This window comes from Oncorhynchus nerka, linkage group LG14 (assembly GCF_034236695.1).
Source record: "Oncorhynchus nerka isolate Pitt River linkage group LG14, Oner_Uvic_2.0, whole genome shotgun sequence".
Taxonomy (NCBI): Eukaryota; Metazoa; Chordata; class Actinopteri; order Salmoniformes; family Salmonidae; genus Oncorhynchus; species Oncorhynchus nerka.
Window position 1 is genome coordinate 105,166,776 of NC_088409.1, and position 20,169 is coordinate 105,186,944.

General features: G+C 44.6%; 1 protein-coding gene across 1 annotated transcript in view; it reads left to right on the top strand.

Moving 5' to 3' along the window:
* Window positions 1-20,169, top strand: part of LOC115115930 (contactin-5) — a gene marked incomplete at its 5' end in the record, with an annotated part of 417,179 nt that overhangs the window by 379,765 nt on the left and 17,245 nt on the right. Inside the window, 3 exons of the mRNA XM_065000650.1 lie at window positions 9,145-9,254; window positions 9,512-9,698; window positions 14,291-14,403. Of these exons, the coding sequence (XP_064856722.1) occupies window positions 9,145-9,254; window positions 9,512-9,698; window positions 14,291-14,403 (410 nt within the window). The remainder of the gene's footprint in view (window positions 1-9,144; window positions 9,255-9,511; window positions 9,699-14,290; window positions 14,404-20,169) is intronic.

Below are 20,169 nucleotides of genomic sequence, written 5' to 3' on the forward strand. Positions count from 1 at the left end.
AGCACCATTTGCCTCCAAAGCACCATGTCAACAACAGGAGCTGCCTCCACTATTCCAGCACCATTTCAACAACAGGAGCTGCCTCCACTATTCCAGCACCATGTCAACAACAGGAGCTGCCTCCACTATTCCAGCACCATTTCAACATCAGGAGCTGCCTCCACTATTCCTGCACCATGTCAACAACAGGAGCTGCCTCCACTAGTCCAGCACCATTTCAACAACAGGAGCCTCCACTATTCCAGCACCATGTCAACAACAGGAGCCTCCACTAATCCAGCACCATGTCAACAACAGGAGCCTCCACTATTCCAGCACCATGTCAACAACAGGAGCTGCCTCCACTAGTCCAGCACCATTTCAACAACAGGAGCTGCCTCCACTATTCCAGCACCATTTCAACAATAGGAGCTGCCTCCACTATTCCAGCACCATGTCAACAACAGGAGCTGCCTCCACTATTCCAGCACCATGTCAACAACAGGAGCTGCCTCCACTATTCCAGTACCATGTCAACAACAGGAGCTGCCTCCACTATGCCAACACCATGTCAACAACAGGAGCTGCCTCCACTATTCCAACACCATGTCAACAACAGGAGCTGCCTCCACTATTCCAGCACCATGTCAACAACAGGAGCTGCCGCCACTATTCCAGCACCATTTCAACAACAGGAGCTGCCTCCACTATTCCAGCACCATGTCAACAACAGGAGCTGCCTCCACTATTCCAGTACCATTTCAACAACAGGAGCTGCCTCCACTATTCCAGCACCATTTCAACAACAGGAGCTGCCTCCACTATTCCAGCACCATGTCAACAACAGGAGCTGCCTCCACTATTCCAGCACCATGTCAACAACAGGAGCTGCCTCCACCATGTCAACAACAGGAGCTGCCTCCACTATTCCAGCACCATGTCAACAACAGGAGCTGCCTCCACTATTCCAGTACCATGTCAACAACAGGAGCTGCCTCCACTATGCCAACACCATGTCAACAACAGGAGCTGCCTCCACTATTCCAGCACCATGTCAACAACAGGAGCTGCCTCCACTATTCCAGCACCATGTCAACAACAGGAGCTGCCTCCACTATTCCAGCACCATGTCAACAACAGGAGCTGCCTCCACTATTCCAGCACCATGTCAACAACAGGAGCTGCCTCCACTATTCCAGCACCATGTCAACAACAGGAGCTGCCTCCACTATTCCAGCACCATGTCAACAACAGGAGCTGCCTCCACTATTCCAGCACCATGTCAACAACAGGAGCTGCCTCCACTATTCAGCACCATGTCAACAACAGGAGCTGCCTCCACTATTCCAGCACCATGTCAACAACAGGAGCTGCCTCCACTATTCCAGCACCATGTCAACAACAGGAGCTGCCTCCACTATTCCAGCACCATGTCAACAACAGGAGCTGCCTCCACTATTCCAGCACCATGTCAACAACAGGAGCTGCCTCCACTATTCCAGCACCATGTCAACAACAGGAGCTGCCTCCACTATTCCAGCACCATGTCAACAACAGGAGCTGCCTCCACTATTCCAGCACCATTTCAACAACAGGAGCTGCCTCCACTATTCCAGCACCATGTCAACAACAGGAGCTGCCTCCACTATTCCAGCACCATTTCAACAACAGGAGCTGCCTCCACTATTCCAGCACCATTTCAACAACAGGAGCTGCCTCCACTATTCCAGCACCATGTCAACAACAGGAGCTGCCTCCACTATTCCAGCACCATTTCAACAACAGGAGCTGCCTCCACTATTCCAGCACCATTTCAACAACAGGAGCTGCCGCTACTATTCCAGCACCATGTCAACAACAGGAGCTGCCTCCACTATTCCAGCACCATGTCAACAACAGGAGCTGCCTCCACTAGTCCAGCACCATGTCAACAACAGGAGCTGCCTCCACTATGCCAACATCATGTCAACAACAGGAGCTGCCTCCACTATTCCAGCACCATTTCAACAACAGGAGCTGGCTCCACTAGTCCAGCACCATGTCAACAACAGGAGCTGCCTCCACTATTACAGCACCATGTCAACATCAAGAGCTGCCTCCACTATTCCAGCACCATTTCAACAACAGGAGCTCCCTCCACTATTCCAGCACCATTTCAACAACAGGAGCTGCCTCCACTATTCCAGCACCATGTCAACAACAGGAGCTGCCTCCACTATTCCAGCACCATGTCAACAACAGGAGCTGCCTCCACTATTCCAGCACCATTTCAACAACAGGAGCTGCCTCCACTATTCCAGCACCATTTCAACAACAGGAGGTGCCTCCACTATTCCAGCACCATTTCAACAACAGGAGCTGCCGCTACTATTCCAGCACCATGTCAACAACAGGAGCTGCCTCACTATTCCAGCACCATGCACCATTTCCAGCACATTTCAACAGGAGCTGCCTCCACTATTCCAGCACCATGTCAACAACAGGAGCTGCCTCCACTATTCCAGCACCATGTCAACAACAGGAGCTGCCTCCACTATTCCAGCACCATGTCAACAACAGGAGCTGCCTCCACTATTCCAGCACCATGTCAACAACAGGAGCTGCCTCCACTATTCCAGCACCATGTCAACAACAGGAGCTGCCTCCACTATTCCAGCACCATGTCAACAACAGGAGCTGCCTCCACTATTCCAGCACCATGTCAACAACAGGAGCTGCCTCCACTATTCCAGCACCATGTCAACAACAGGAGCTGCCTCCACTATTCCAGCACCATGTCAACAACAGGAGCTGCCTCCACTATTCCAGCACCATGTCAACAACAGGAGCTGCCTCCACTATTCCAGCACCATGTCAACAACAGGAGCTGCCTCCACTATTCCAGCACCATGTCAACAACAGGAGCAGCCTCCACTATTCCAGCACCATGTCAACAACAGGAGCTGCCTCCACTATTCCAGTACCATGTCAACAACAGGAGCTGCCTCCACTATTCCAGCACCATGTCAACAACAGGAGCTGCCGCCACTATTCCAGCACCATTTCAACAACAGGAGCTGCCGCTACTATTCCAGCACCATGTCAACAACAGGAGCTGCCTCCACTATTCCAGCACCATGTCAACAACAGGAGCTGCCTCCACTAGTCCAGCACCATGTCAACAACAGGAGCTGCCTCCACTATTACAGCACCATGTCAACATCAAGAGCTGCCTCCACTATTCCAGCACCATTTCAACAACAGGAGCTCCCTCCACTATTCCAGCACCATTTCAACAACAGGTGCTGCCTCCACTATTCCAGCACCATGTCAACAACAGGAGCTGCCTCCACTATTCCAGCACCATGTCAACAACAGGAGCTGCCTCCACTAGTCCAGCACCATTTCAACAACAGGAGCTGCCTCCACTATTCCAGCACCATGTCAACAACAGGAGCTGCCTCCACTATTCCAGCACCATTTCAACAACAGGAGCTGCCTCCACTAGTCCAGCACCATCTGAACAACAGGAGCTGCCTCCACTATTCCAGCACCATTTCAACAACAGGAGCTGCCTCCACTATTCCAGCACCATTTCAACAACAGGAGCTGCCGCCAGCACCATGTCAACAACAGGAGCTGCCTCCACTATTCCAGCACCATGTCAACAACAGGAGCTGCCTCCACTATTCCAGCACCATTTCAACAACAGGAGCTGCCTCCACTATTCCAGCACCATTTGAACTTTAACAACATCATCGATCACCTGTTTAGTCTAATACAGTAACAACCAGTAGTGTAAAGTACTTAATAAAAATGCTTGAAAGTACTACTGAAGTCGTTTTTGGGGATATCTGAACTTTACTATTTATATATTTGCCAACTTTTACATTTATTTCACTACATTCATAAAGAAAATAATGTACTTTTTACTCCATACATTTTCCCTGACACCCAAAAGTACTTGTTACATTTTCAATACTTAGCAGGACAATTCACACACTTATTAAAATTGCATCTATGGTCATCCCTACTGCCTTCTGATCTGGCGGACTCACTAAACACACGTGCTTCGTTTGTAAATGATGTCTGAGTGTTGGAGTGTGCCCCTGGCTATCCGTAAATTTCAAAAACAAGAAAATGATGCCATCGGGTTTGATTAACATATGGAAGTTATTTGTACTTTAACTTTTACTTTTGATATAATCCTTAAACACATTTTTGCAATTACATTTACTTTTGATACTTAAGTATATTTAAAACCAAATACCTTTAGACTTTTACTCAAGTCATACTTCATTGGGTGACTTTCACTTTTACTTCAGTTATTTTCTATTAAGGTATCTTTACTTTTACTCAAGTATGACAACTGGGCACTTTTTCCACCACTGGTAACAAATAAAAGATACCAAAAACGATTTAGTCCATGCAATATAAGCTAAATATGATGTGCCATCCTCTCAGGCAAGTGGCCAAAATGTATGAATTAATGGTTGGATCAGAATCGCTGTTATAATCATCATCCTGTACGGAGAATTAAGTAAAACCACAAGTCCCAAATCCCTATCTCCACCCATAGCTATAATTTAGGAAAGGGCCAATTTTAGCTAGCTAGCTAAACACCGGAAAACAACAACACAATGAGATGGAACAATTCCAGGTTTTTTTGTCAGTCATTTTGCTTTTGATGTGATGTGATTGGTGTGAATGCAAATCCAAACTGACTTCCCTTGACACTTTGGTGCTCCAGGACCATTCACAATTTGGCTCACTCAGTTTAGCTCAACACTGATTGGGTATTGCCCAAATCCGTAAACACGGGCACCCTCATAGATATCATCCAAACTAACTCGCCCTCCGCTGTTTTCAACCAAGATCTCAGCGATCACTGCCTCATTGCCTGCATCCGTAATGGGTCTGCGGTCAAACGACCACCCCTCATCACTGTCAAACGCTCCCTAAAACACTTCAGCGAACAGGCCTTTCTAATTGACCTGGCCGGGGTATCCTGGAATGACATTGACCTCATCCCGTCAGTAGAGGATGCCTGGTTATTCTTTAAAAGTGCCTTCCTCACCATCTTAATTAAGCATGCTCCATTCCAAAATTTAGAACTAGGAATAGATATAGGCCTTGGTACACTCCAGACCTGTCTTCCGTTGAAGAGCACAAAAACATCCTGTGGCGTTCTGCATTAGCATCGAATTTACAAAATAGCCTCCAACACTGTACTCAACAAATTGGATGCAGACTTTCACAGTGCCATCTGTTTTGTCACCAAAGCCCCATATACTACCCACCACTGCGACCTGTATGATCTTGTTGGCTGGCCCTCGCTTCATATTTCTCGCCAAACCCACTGGCTCCAGGTCATCTACAAGTCTCTGCTAGGTAAAGCCCCGCCTTATCTCAGCTCCCTGGTCACCATAGCAGCACCCACTCGTAGCACGCGCACCAGCAGGTTTATATCACTGGTCACCCCCAAATCCAATTCTTACTTTGGCCGCCTCTCCTTCCAGTTCTCTGCTGCCCATGACTGGAACGAACTGCAAAAATCTCTGAAGCTTGAGACTCTTATCTCCCTCACTAGCTTTAAGCACCAGCTGTCAGAGCAGCTCACAGATCACTGCACCTGTACATAGCTCATCTGCAAATAGCCCACCCAATCTTCCTCATCCTCATACTGTATTTATTTATTTATTGATCTTGCTCCTTTGCACCCCAGTTTCTCAACTTGCACATTCGTCTTCTGCAGATCCTACCATTCCAGGGTTGAATTGCTGTATTGTAGTTACTTTGCCACCACGTCTATTTATTGCCTTACCTCTCTTAACCTACCTCATTTGCACGTGCTGTATATAGATTTTTCTACTGTATTATTGATCGTATGTTTGTTTATTCCATGTGTAACTCTGTTGTTGTATGTGTCAAACTGCTTTGCTTATCTTTTCAGGTCGCAGTTGCAAATTAGAACATCTTCTCAACTAGGCTACCTACCTGGTCAAATAAATGTGAAATAAATCAAATAAAAATAAAAAACATAGGGGTGCTGTTTCCCTCGTTCGGGTGACATTCAGCTTCTTGCGAATTGAAAGAAAATTATGAAACACAGAGAGATGAAAGATAAATAATTGTACATTTTTTTAAATTTTATTATTGGTCCATTTTTGGGGGAAGTCTGGCTTCACTTGGTATCCATGAGTACAAGTCACTGTGTAAATGGTATGTTATAGAAGGGTCCAGACACCGATTTTTGTGATTTCACTAGTTTTTGTAAAACTTACCCCAAACAGCAAATCACTTCCTTATCCTCGTTGTGTAGTATGGGGGCCCTGAAAAAAACATGAACAAAGGCTCCAAAAACACCCAAATGTGTACTTTTAGAAATGGTGTATTTGGAAATAACTCATATTTGACTCATATTGATGCCACACAGGCCCTTTTCTGTCAGAGAGTTTGTTTATTGGAGAAAATAACAGAAAGCAGCAGACACAGCCCTCTATGGAAGGACTCTGAATAGGGTGTCACTTGGAATGACCACTTTCAATGTATCACTTTCTTTCCCCTCCTCCTGCAAAGTCCAAAGGCAGAGTTCCTACAAAGTATTTATGACCGTCATAAAATGGCCAACTCCATCCCTTCTTCCCCTCTGCGGGAGAGAGCGCTGTAGAGCTGACCCAATGTAACCTGATCCTTCAGATCCTCACAGGAGAGTCATGACAGAGCCTGTCAGTCTGAACACTGTCTGGTAACACTGAGTCTATCAGTCTGAACACTGTCTGGTAACACTGAGTCCGTCAGTCTGAACACTGTCTGGTAACACTGAGTCTGTCAGTCTGAACACTGTCTGGTAACACTGAGTCTGTCAGTCTGAACACTGTCTGGTAACACTGGGTCTATCAATCTGAACACTGTCTGGTAACACTGAGTCTGTCAGTCTGAACACTGTCTGGTAACACTGAGTCTATCAGTCTGAACACTGTCTGGTAACACTGAGTCTGTCAGTCTGAACACTGTCTGGTAACACTGAGTCTGTCAGTCTGAACACTGTCTGGTAACACAGAGCCTATCAGTCTGAACACTGTCTGGTAACACTGAGTCTGTCAGTCTGAACACTGTTTGGTAACACAGAGCCTATCAGTCTGAACACTGTCTGGTAACACTGAGTCTGTCAGTCTGAACACTGTCTGGTAACACTGAGTCTGTCAGTCTGAACACTGTCTGGTAACACTGAGTCTGTCAGTCTGAACACTGTCTGGTAACACTGAGTCTGTCAGTCTCAACACTGTATGGTACCACTGAGTCTATCAGTCTGAACACTGTCTGGTAACACAGAGCCTGTCAGTCTGAACACTGTCTGGTAACACAGAGCCTGTCAGTCTGAACACTGTCTGGTAACACAGAGCCTGTCAGTCTAAACACTGTCTGGTAACACAGACCCTGTCACTTAGGGCGCTGTCTGGTAACACAGACCCTGTCACTTAGGGCGCTGTCTGGTAACACAGACCCTGTCACTTAGGGCGCTGTCTGGTAACACAGACCCTGTCACTTAGGGCGCTGTCTGGTAACACAGACCCTGTCACTTAGGGCACTGCCTGGTAACACAGACCCTGTCACTTAGGGCGCTGTCTGGTAACACAGAGCCTATCACTTAGTGCACTGTCTGGTAACACAGCGCCTATCACTTAGGGCGCGGTCTGGTAACACAGACCCTGTCACTTAGGGCGCTGTCTGGTAACACAGATCCTATCACTTAGGGCGCTGTCTGGTAACACAGACCCTGTCACTTAGGGCGCTGTCTGGTAACACAGACCCTGTCACTTAGGGCGCTGTCTGGTAACACAGACCCTGTCACTTAGGGCGCTGTCTGGTAACACAGACCCTGTCACTTAGGGCGCTGTCAGGTAACACTGAGCCTGTCACTTAGGGCGCTGTCTGGTAACACATACCCTGTCACTTAGGGCGCTGTCTGGTAACACAGACCCTGTCACTTAGGGCGCTGTCTGGTAACACTGAGCCTGTCACTTAGGGCGCTGTCTGGTAACACTGAGCCTGTCACTTAGGGCGCTGTCTGGTAACACTGAGCCTATCACTTAGGGTGCTGTCTGGTAACCCAGATCCTATCACTTAGGGCGCTGTCTGGTAACACAGAGCCTATCACTTAGGGCGCTGTCTGGTAACACAGACCCTGTCACTTAGGGCGCTGTCTGGTAACACAGACCCTGTCACTTAGGGCGCTGTCTGGTAACACTGAGCCTGTCACTTAGGGCGCTGTCTGGTAACACTGAGCCTGTCACTTAGGGCGCTGTCTGGTAACACTGAGCCTATCACTTAGGGTGCTGTCTGGTAACCCAGATCCTATCACTTAGGGCGCTGTCTGGTAACACAGAGCCTATCACTTAGGGCGCTGTCTGGTAACACAGACCCTGTCACTTAGGGCGCTGTCTGGTAACACAGACCCTGTCACTTAGGGCGCTGTCTGGTAACACTGAGCCTGTCACTTAGGGCGCTGTCTGGTAACACTGAGCCTGTCACTTAGGGCGCTGTCTGGTAACACTGAGCCTATCACTTAGGGTGCTGTCTGGTAACCCAGATCCTATCACTTAGGGCGCTGTCTGATAACACAGAGCCTATCACTTAGGGTGCTGTCTGGTAACACAGACCCTGTCACTTAGGGCGCTGTCTGGTAACACAGAGCCTATCACTTAGGGCGCTGTCTGGTAACACAGACCCTGTCACTTAGGGCGCTGTCAGGTAACACTGAGCCTGTCACTTAGGGCGCTGTCTGGTAACACTGAGCCTGTCACTTAGGGCGCTGTCTGGTAACACTGAGCCTATCACTTAGGGCGCTGTCTGGTAACCCAGAGCCTGTCACTTAGGGCGCTGTAGAGCTGACCCACTGTAACCTGATCCTTCAGATCTTCACAGGAGAGTCATGACAACTGATTTGATGTTTACTGTGATATAATACTGATTGATGTTCATAGTATGCCTTTTAAATAATCCCCTCATTATAATGATATCCCCGTCATTATTCATATTACAGTCTGTAGTGTAAATATCTCAATTTCAACACATCTATCAATCATTCTGTATAAAGATAGAAGAGCTAGCAGCAGTTATAGTGTGACACCATATTCCCTGGGGTTTCTAAGGTTGACTGTGTGTGTGTGTTTCCCTCCTCAGAGCCCAGGGACGCCCCATCTGAGGTGAAAGCTTCCAGCATTTCCTCTAAGGAAATTAAGGTCACTTGGAGACAGATCAACCCTGGTCCTGGGAGACCACGGGGATACGAGGTGAGTGTGTGTGTGCCTATCTGTGTGTTTGTCTGTGTGTCTGTGTGTGTGTGTGTGTGTGTGTGTGTGTGTGTGTGTGTGTGTGTGTGTGTGTGTGTGTGTGTGTGTGTGTGTGTGTGTGTGCATTCGTGCACGTTTGTGTTCTTGTTTGTGTGCATGTACTATTTTCTCAAATATTTTTAGATTTCACCTCTTTACTAAATACTAGGATAAAGGAAACAGTCATTGGAAAGAACCCAACTCTTCCTTTCCCTCAGGTGAGCTACAGGAAGGACAGTGAGCAGGAGGAGTCAGGGAAGAAGAAGAAGACAGCAGGTAACGAGACATCTATGGTGCTGACAGGGTTGGAGGGGAACAGTGTGTACGTCATCACAGTCAGAGGCTTCAACAGTATCGGCCAGGGCCCTGCATCAACCGCTAACACCGCCAAGACCAAGAAAGATCGTGAGTACAGTAACTCATACACTAGCAACTCACACACTAGCAACTCACACACTACCAGCCAGCCCACCTAGCTCTGAACGGACCAGGAAAGACAGTGAGTACACCCCTCATACCAGCCATACTGTATGTAAATACATTCCCTCATACCAACCATACTGTATGTTAATACATTCCCTCATACCAACCATACTGTATGTTAATACATTCCCTCATACCAACCATACTGTATGTTAATACATTCCCTCATACCAACCATACTGTATGTTAATACATTCCCTCATACCAACCATACTGTATGTTAATACATTCCCTCATACCAACCATATGGTATGTTAATACATTCCCTCATACCAACCATACTGTATGTAAATACATTCCCTCATACCAACCATACTGTATGTTAATATATTCCCTCATACCAACCATACTGTATGTTAATACATTCCCTCATACCAACCATACTGTATGTAAATATATTCCCTCATACCAACCATACTGTATGTTAATACATTCCCTCATACCAACCATACTGTATGTTAATACATTCCGTCATACCAACCATACTGTATGTTAATACATTCCCTCATACCAACCATACTGTATGTTAATACATTCCCTCATACCAACCATACTGTATGTTAATACATTCCCTCATACCAACCATACTGTATGTTAATACATTTCCTCATACCAGCCATACTGTATGTAAATACATTCCCTCATACCAACCATACTGTATGTTAATATATTCCCTCATACCAACCATACTGTATGTTAATATATTCCCTCATACCAACCATACTGTATGTTAATACATTCCCTCATACCAACCATATGGTATGTTAATACATTTCCTCATACCAGCCATACTGTATGTTAATACATTCCCTCATACCAACCATACTGTATGTTAATACATTCCCTCATACCAACCATACTGTATGTAAATACATTCCCTCATACCAACCATACTGTATGTTAATACATTCCCTCATACTAACCATACTGTATGTTAATACATTCCCTCATACCAACCATACTGTATGTTAATATATTCCCTCATACCAACCATACTGTATGTTAATACATTCCCTCATACCAACCATACTGTATGTTAATACATTCCCTCATACCAACCATACTGTATGTTAATACATTCCTCATACCAACCATACTGTATGTTAATACATTCCCTCATACCAACCATACTGTATGTTAATACATTCCCTCATACCAACCATACTGTAAATGTTCCCTCATAAACCATACTGTATGTTAATACATTCCCTCATACCAACCATACTGTATGTTAATATATTCCCTCATACCAACCATACTGTATGTTATTACATTCCCTCATACCAACCATACTGTATAAAGAGACATTCCCTCATACCAACCATACTGTATAAAGAGACATTCCCTCATACCAACCCTACTGTATGTTAATACATTCCCTCATACCAACCATACTGTATGTTAATACATTCCCTCATACCAACCATACTGTATGTTAATACATTCCCTCATACCAACCATACTGTATGTTAATACATTCCCTCATACCAACCATACTGTATGTTAATACATTCCTCATACCAACCATACTGTATGTTAATACATTCCCTCATACCAACCATACTGTATGTTAATACATTCCTCATACCAACCATACTGTATGTTAATACATTCCCTCATACCAACCATACTGTATGTTAATACATTCCTCATACCAACCATACTGTATGTTAATACATTCCTCATACCAACCATACTGTATGTTAATACATTCCCTCATACCAACCATACTGTATGTTAATACATTCCCTCATACCAGCCATACTGTATGTTAATACATTCCCTCATACCAACCATACTGTATGTTAATACATTCCCTCATACCAACCATACTGTATGTAAATACATTCCCTCATACCAACCATACTGTATGTTAATACATTCCCTCATACCAACCATACTGTATGTTAATACATTCCCTCATACCAACCATACTGTATGTTAATACATTCCCTCATACCAACCATACTGTATGTTAATACATTCCCTCATACCAACCATACTGTATGTTAATACATTCCCTCATACCAACCATACTGTATGTTAATACATTCCCTCATACCAACCATACTGCATGTTAATACATTCCCTCATACCAACCATACTGTATGTTAATACATTCCCTCATACCAACCATACTGTATGTAAATACATTCCCTCATACCAACCATACTGTATGTAAATACATTCCCTCATACCAACCATACTGTATGTAAATACATTCCTCATACCAACCATACTGTATGTAAATACATTCCTCATACCAACCATACTGTATGTTAATACATTCCTCATACCAACCATACTGTATGTTAATACATTCCCTCATACCAACCATAATGTATGTTAATACATTCCCTCATACCAACCATACTGTATGTAAATACATTCCCTCATACCAACCATACTGTATGTAAATACATTCCCTCATACCAACCATACTGTATGTTAATACATTCCCTCATACCAACCATACTGTATGTTAATACATTCCCTCATACCAACCATACTGTATGTTAATACATTCCCTCATACCAACCATACTGTATGTTAATACATTCCCTCATACCAACCATACTGTATGTTAATACATTCCCTCATACCAACCATACTGTATGTAAATACATTCCCTCATACCAACCATACTGTATGTTAATACATTCCCTCATACCAACCATACTGTATGTTAATACATTCCTCATACCAACCATACTGTATGTTAATACATTCCTCATACCAACCATACTGTATGTTAATACATTCCCTCATACCAACCATACTGTATGTTAATACATTCCCTCATACCAACCATACTGTATGTTAATACATTCCCTCATACCAACCATACTGTATGTTAATACATTCCCTCATACCAACCATACTGTATGTTAATACATTCCCTCATACCAACCATACTGTATGTTAATACATTCCCTCATACCAATCAAACTGTATGTTAATACATTCCCTCATACCAACCATACGGTATGTTAATACATTCCCTCATACCAACCATACGGTATGTTAATACATTCCCTCATACCAACCATACGGTATGTTAATACATTCCCTCATACCAACCATACGGTATGTTAATACATTCCCTCATACCAACCATACGGTATGTTAATACATTCCCTCATACCAACCATACTGTATGTTAATACATTCCCTCATACCAACCATACTGTATGTAAATACATTCCCTCATACCAACCATACTGTATGTAAATACATTCCCTCATACCAACCATACTGTATGTTAATACATTCCCTCATACCAACCATACTGTATGTTAATACATTCCCTCATACCAACCATACTGTATGTTAATACATTCCCTCATACCAACCATACTGTATGTTAATACATTCCCTCATACCAACCATACTGTATGTTAATACATTCCCTCATACCAACCATACTGTATGTTAATACATTCCCTCATACCAACCATACGGTATGTTAATACATTCCCTCATACCAGCCATACTGTATGTTAATACATTCCCTCATACCAACCATACTGTATGTTAATACATTCCCTCATACCAACCATACTGTATGTTAATACATTCCCTCATACCAACCATACGGTATGTTAATACATTCCCTCATACCAACCATACTGTATGTTAATACATTCCTCATACCAACCATACTGTATGTTAATACATTCCCTCATACCAACCATACTGTATGTTAATACATTCCCTCATACCAACCATACTGTATGTTAATACATTCCCTCATACCAACCATACTGTATGTTAATACATTCCCTCATACCAACCATATGGTATGTTAATACATTCCCTCATACCAACCATATGGTATGTTAATATATTCCCTCATACCAACCATACTGTATGTTAATACATTCCCTCATACCAACCATACTGTATGTTAATACATTCCCTCATACCAACCATACTGTATGTTAATACATTCCCTCATACCAACCATACTGTATGTTAATACATTCCCTCATACCAACCATACTGTATAAAGAGACATTCACTTCTTTGATATATCTGCATATGCAAATCAAATTCCTGGTACAGTTAAATGTACTTGCCAATTAAAGGTGATTCTGATGCTGATTCTGATATGGAGACATTTTCTCATTCGATATGTGAACATCTTGGCCATGTTCTGTTATAATCTCCACCCGGCACAGCCAGAAGAGGACTGGCCACCCCTCATAGCCTGGTTCCTCTCTAGGTTTCTTCCTAGGTTCCTGCCTTTCTAGGGAGTTTTTCCTAGCCACCGTGCTTCTACACCTGCATTGCTTGCTGTTTGGGGTTTTAGGCTGGGTTTCTGTACAGCACTTTTTGACATCAGCTGATGTAAGAAGGGCTTTATAAATACATTTGATTGATTACTATTAAACATATTATATTTTATTGTGCACCCAAGAAACAGAAATGCACCACAATAGACCAAATAGATTAAAACTCCCTGTGCTTGTATTTAGTTGTATTGTTAATTGATCTCTGTGCTTTCTAATCAGCTCCAGTCCAGCCTCCAGCTAACCTCATGTGGATTCAGGAAGGAACTAACGTGTCTCTAAACTGGGAGCCGGTCAAGTCCAAAGACAACGAGTCAGATGTCATAGGATACAAGGTACGCTCACCTTACAATACTCAGCTCATTCTCATCCTATCTAGGAGCCGGTGTCCTGGCTCAATACTCATCCTATCTTGGAGCTGGTGTCCTGGCTCAATACTCATCCTATCTAGGAGCCGGTGTCCTGGCTCAATACTCATCCAATCTAGGAGCCGGTGTCCTGGCTCAATACTCATCCTATCTAAGAGCCGGTGTCCTGGCTCAATACTCATCCTATCTAGGAGCCGGTGTCCTGGCTCAGTACTCATCCCATCTAGGAGCCGGTGTCCTGGCTCAATACTCATCCTATCTAGGAGCCAGTGTCCTGGCTCAATACTCATCCTATCTAGGAGCCGGTGTCCTGGCTCAATACTCATCCAATCTAGGAGCCGGTGTCCTGGCTCAATACTCATCCTATCTTGGAGCCGGTGTCCTGGCTCAATACTCATCCTATCTAGGAGCCGGTGTCCTGGCTCAATACTCATCCTATCTAGGAGCCGGTGTCCTGGCTCAATACTCATCCTATCTAGGAGCCGGTGTCCTGGCTCAATACTCATCCTATCTAGGAGCCGGTGTCCTGGCTCAATACTCATCCTATCTTGGAGCTGGTGTCCTGGCTCAATGCCAATCCTGACCCGTTGTCCTGGCTCAATGACAATCCTGACCTGGTGTCCTGGCTCAATGCCAATCCTGACCTGGTGTCCTGGCTCAATGCCAATCCTGACCTGGTGTCCTGGCTCAATGCCAATCCTGACCTGGTGTCCTGGCTCAATGCCAATCCTGACCTGGTGTGCTGGCTCAATGCCAATCCTGACCCGTTGTCCTGGCTCAATGCCAATCCTGACCCGTTGTCCTGGCTCAATGCCAATCCTGACCCGTTGTCCTGGCTCAATGCCAATCCTGACCTGGTGTCCTGGCTCAATGCCAATCCTGACCCGTTGTCCTGGCTCAATGCCAATCCTGACCCGTTGTCCTGGCTCAATGCCAATCCTGACCCGTTGTCCTGGCTCAATGCCAATCCTGACCTGGTGTCCTGGCTCAATGCCAATCCTGACCCGTTGTCCTGGCTCAATGCCAATCCTGACCCGTTGTCCTGGCTCAATGCCAATCCTGACCTGGTGTCCTGGCTCAATGCCAATCCTGACCTGGTGTCCTGGCTCAATGCCAATCCTGACCTGGTGTCCTGGCTCAATGCCAATCCTGACCTGGTGTCCTGGCTCAATGCCAATCCTGACCCGTTGTCCTGGCTCAATGCCAATCCTGACCTGGTGTCCTGGCTCAATGCCAATCCTGACCCGGTGTCCTGGCTCAATGCCAATCCTGCCCCGTTGTCCTGGCTCAATGCCAATCCTGACCCGTTGTCCTGGCTCAATGCCAATCCTGACCTGGTGTCCTGGCTCAATGCCAATCCTGACCCGTTGTCCTGGCTCAATGCCAATCCTGACCCGTTGTCCTGGCTCAATGCCAATCCTGACCCGTTGTCCTGGCTCAATGCCAATCCTGACCCGTTGTCCTGGCTCAATGCCAATCCTGACCTGGTGTCCTGGCTCAATGACAATCCTGACCCGTTGTCCTGGCTCAATGCCAATCCTGACCCGTTGTCCTGGCTCAATGCCAATCCTGACCCGTTGTCCTGGCTCAATGCCAATCCTGACCCGTTGTCCTGGCTCAATGCCAATCCTGACCCGGTGTCCTGCCTCAATGCCAATCCTGACCCGTTGTCCTGGCTCAATGCAAAATCTGACCATTTTACTATTATGGGCTCCTAATCATCCCTAGCTAACTCATCCAACCATACTGTATATAGTCTCTTACTCATCCCCAGCTGACTCATCCAACCATACTGTATATAGTCTCTTACTCATCCCCAGCTAACTCATCAAACCATACTGTATATAGTCTCCTAATCATCCCCAGCTAACTCATCCAACCATACTGTATATAGTATCTTACTCATCCCCAGCTAACTCATCCAACCATACTGTATATAGTATCTTACTCATCCCCAGCTGACTCATCCAACCATACTGTATATAGTATCTTACTCATCCCCAGCTGACTCATCCAACCATACTGTATATAGTATCTTACTCATCCCCAGCTAACTCATCCAACCATACTGTATATAGTCTCTTACTCATCCCCAGCTAACTCATCCAACCATACTGTATATAGTATCTTACTCATCCCCAGCTAACTCATCCAACCATACTGTATATAGTATCTTACTCATCCCCAGCTAACTCATCCAACCATACTGTATATAGTCTCTTAATCATCCCCAGCTAACTCATCTAACCATACTATGGTACTGTATATAGTCTCTTAATCATCCCCAGCTAACTCATCCAACCATACTGTATATAGTCTCTTAATCATCCCCAGCTAACTCATCCAACCATACTGTATATAGTCTCTTAATCATCCCCAGCTAACTCATCCAACCATACTGTATATAGTCTCTTAATCATCCCCAGCTAACTCATCCAACCATACTGTATATAGTCTCTTAATCATCCCCAGCTGACTCATCCAACCATACTATCATACTGTATATAGTCTCTTAATCATCCCCAGCTAACTCATCCAATAATACTATCATACTGTATATAGTCTCTTAATCATCCCCAGCTAACTCATCCAACCATACTGTATATAGTCTCTTAATCATCCCCAGCTAACTCATCCAACCATACTGTATATAGTCTCTTAATCATCCCCAGCTAACTCATCCAACCATACTGTATATAGTCTCTTAATCATCCCCAGCTGACTCATCCAACCATACTATCATACTGTATATAGTCTCTTAATCATCCCCAGCTGACTCATCCAACCATACTATCTTAATGTATATAGTCTCTTAATCATCCCCAGCTAACTCATCCAACCATACTATCTTAATGTATATAGTCTCTTAATCATCCCCAGCTAACTCATCCAACCATACTATCTTAATGTATATCGTCTCTTAATCATCCCCAGCTAACTCATCCAATAATACTATCATATTGTATTATAAACAAAAAACTAGGTTTTAAGTGAGAAGTATGCATTGGTCTGAAGCCCATGCTCTACCAAGGTTTTTTCCAGCACACAGCTTTGACCTACTACCTACTACCATGTTGGTCTATTGTACTTCAAACTATGTGAAGGCAGGTTGCTTAGGATTCAAACCTTCTCAAACTGACTACATCCATATGAAAAACTTTCCAAAGATAAATATATCTAGCTAGCCTGCCTCTTTGTGGCTTGCTTCTCATCTGACTGGTGTTAGCTAGCTAGCTACAGCTGCTAGCCTGCTACTAGCTAGCTGCTGTTGTGCTGTTGTGCAGCAACCGAGTTGCTGGTCTCGGTTTTAGAAAAGGTAGCACATTGTTGGTTCTTAATGGACATAAATTAGCATGTGAGAGTGATAAATTACACATACTGTGGGGTGGCAGGTAGCCTAGTGGTTAGAGAATTGGGCAAGAAACTGAAAGGTCGCTGGATCGAATCCCTGAGCTGACGCGGTAAAAATGTGTAACTCTGCCCCAATGCCATACTATTAGTCCTAGCTTCAACCAATGCCCTACTATTGGCCCAAGTTTCAAACAATGCCATGCTATTGCCATAGATTCAACCAATGCAATCCTATTGACCCTAGCTTCAACCAATGCCATACCATTAGCCCTAGCTTCCACCAATGCCATAATATTACCCCAGCTTTTACCAATGCCATACTATTAGCCCTAGCTACAACCAATGCCATAACATTAGCCCTAGCTACAGCCAATTCCCTACTATTGGCCCAAGCTTCAACCAATACCCTAGCTTCAACCAATGCCGTACTATTAGCTCTAGCTTGAACCAATGACCTAGCTTCAACCAATGCCATACTATTAGCCCTAGCTTCAACCAATGCCCTACTATTAGTCCTAGCTTCAACCAATGCCCTACTATTGCCCCTAGAACTTCAACCAATGCCATATTGGCCCTACCTTCAAACAATGCCATACCATTAGCCCTAGCTTCCACCAATGCAATATTATTGGCCCAAGCTTCAACCAATGCCATGCTATTGCCTTAGATTCAACTAATGCTATCCTATTGGCCCTAGCTTCAACCAATGCCCTAGCTTCAAACAATGCCCTAGCTTCAACTAATGCCCTACTATTGGCCCTAGTTTCAACCAATGCCATACCATTAGCCCTAGCTTCAACCTATGCCCTACCTTCAACCAATGCCCTACTATTGGCCCTAGCTATAACCAATGCCCTAGCTTCAACCAATGTCCTTCCATTGGCCCTAGCTTCAACCAATGCCATACCATTACCCCAGCTTCCACCAAGCTCATACCATTAGCCCAAGCTTCAAAAAATTCCCTACTATTGGCCCAAGCTTCAACCAATACCCTAGTTTCAACCAATGCCCGACTATTAACTCTAGCTTGAAGCAATGACCTAGCTTCAACCAATGCCATACTATTAGCCATAGCTTCCACCAATGCCATATTATTTGCCCTAGCTTCAACCAATGCCTTGCTATTAGCCCTATCTTCAACCAATGCCATACCATTAGCCCTAGCTTCAACCAATGCCCTACCTTCAACGAATGCCCAACTATTGGCCCTAGCTTCAACCAATGCCATACTCTGGCCCTAGCTTCAACCAATGCAATTCTATTGGCCATAGATTCAACCAATGCCCTAGCTTCAACCAATGCCCTACTATTGGCCCTAGCTTCAACCAATGCAATTCTATTGGCCATAGCTTCAACCAATGCCCTAGCTTCAACAAATGCCTTACTATTAGCCCTAGCTTCAACCAATGCAATCCTATTGGCCCTAGCTTCAACCAATGCTCTAGCTTCAACCAATGTCCTACTTTTCGCCCTAGCTTCAACCAATGCTATTTTATTAGCCCTACTTTCAACCAATGCCATACTATTGGCCCTAGCTTCAACTAATGCAATTATATTGGCTAGCTTCAACCAATGCTCTAGCTTCAACCAATGTCCTACTTTTCGCCCTAGCTTCAACCAATGCTATTTTATTAGCCCTACTTTCATCCAATGCAATTCTATTGGCCATAGCTTCAACCAATGCCCTAGCTTCAACAAATGCCTTACTATTAGCCCTAGCTTCAACCAATGCAATCCTATTGGCCCTAGCTTCAACCAATGCTCTAGCTTCAACCAATGTCCTACTTTTCGCCCTAGCTTCAACCAATGCTATTTTATTAGCCCTACTTTCAACCAATGCCCTACTATTGGCCCTAGCTATAACCAATGCCCTAGCTTCAACCAATGTCCTTCCATTGGCCCTAGCTTCAACCAATGCCATACCATTACCCCAGCTTCCACCAAGCTCATACCATTAGCCCAAGCTTCAAAAAATTCCCTACTATTGGCCCAAGCTTCAACCAATACCCTAGTTTCAACCAATGCCCGACTATTAACTCTAGCTTGAAGCAATGACCTAGCTTCAACCAATGCCATACTATTAGCCATAGCTTCCACCAATGCCATATTATTTGCCCTAGCTTCAACCAATGCCTTGCTATTAGCCCTATCTTCAACCAATGCCATACCATTAGCCCTAGCTTCAACCAATGCCCTACCTTCAACGAATGCCCAACTATTGGCCCTAGCTTCAACCAATGCCATACTCTGGCCCTAGCTTCAACCAATGCAATTCTATTGGCCATAGATTCAACCAATGCCCTAGCTTCAACCAATGCCCTACTATTGGCCCTAGCTTCAACCAATGCAATTCTATTGGCCATAGCTTCAACCAATGCCCTA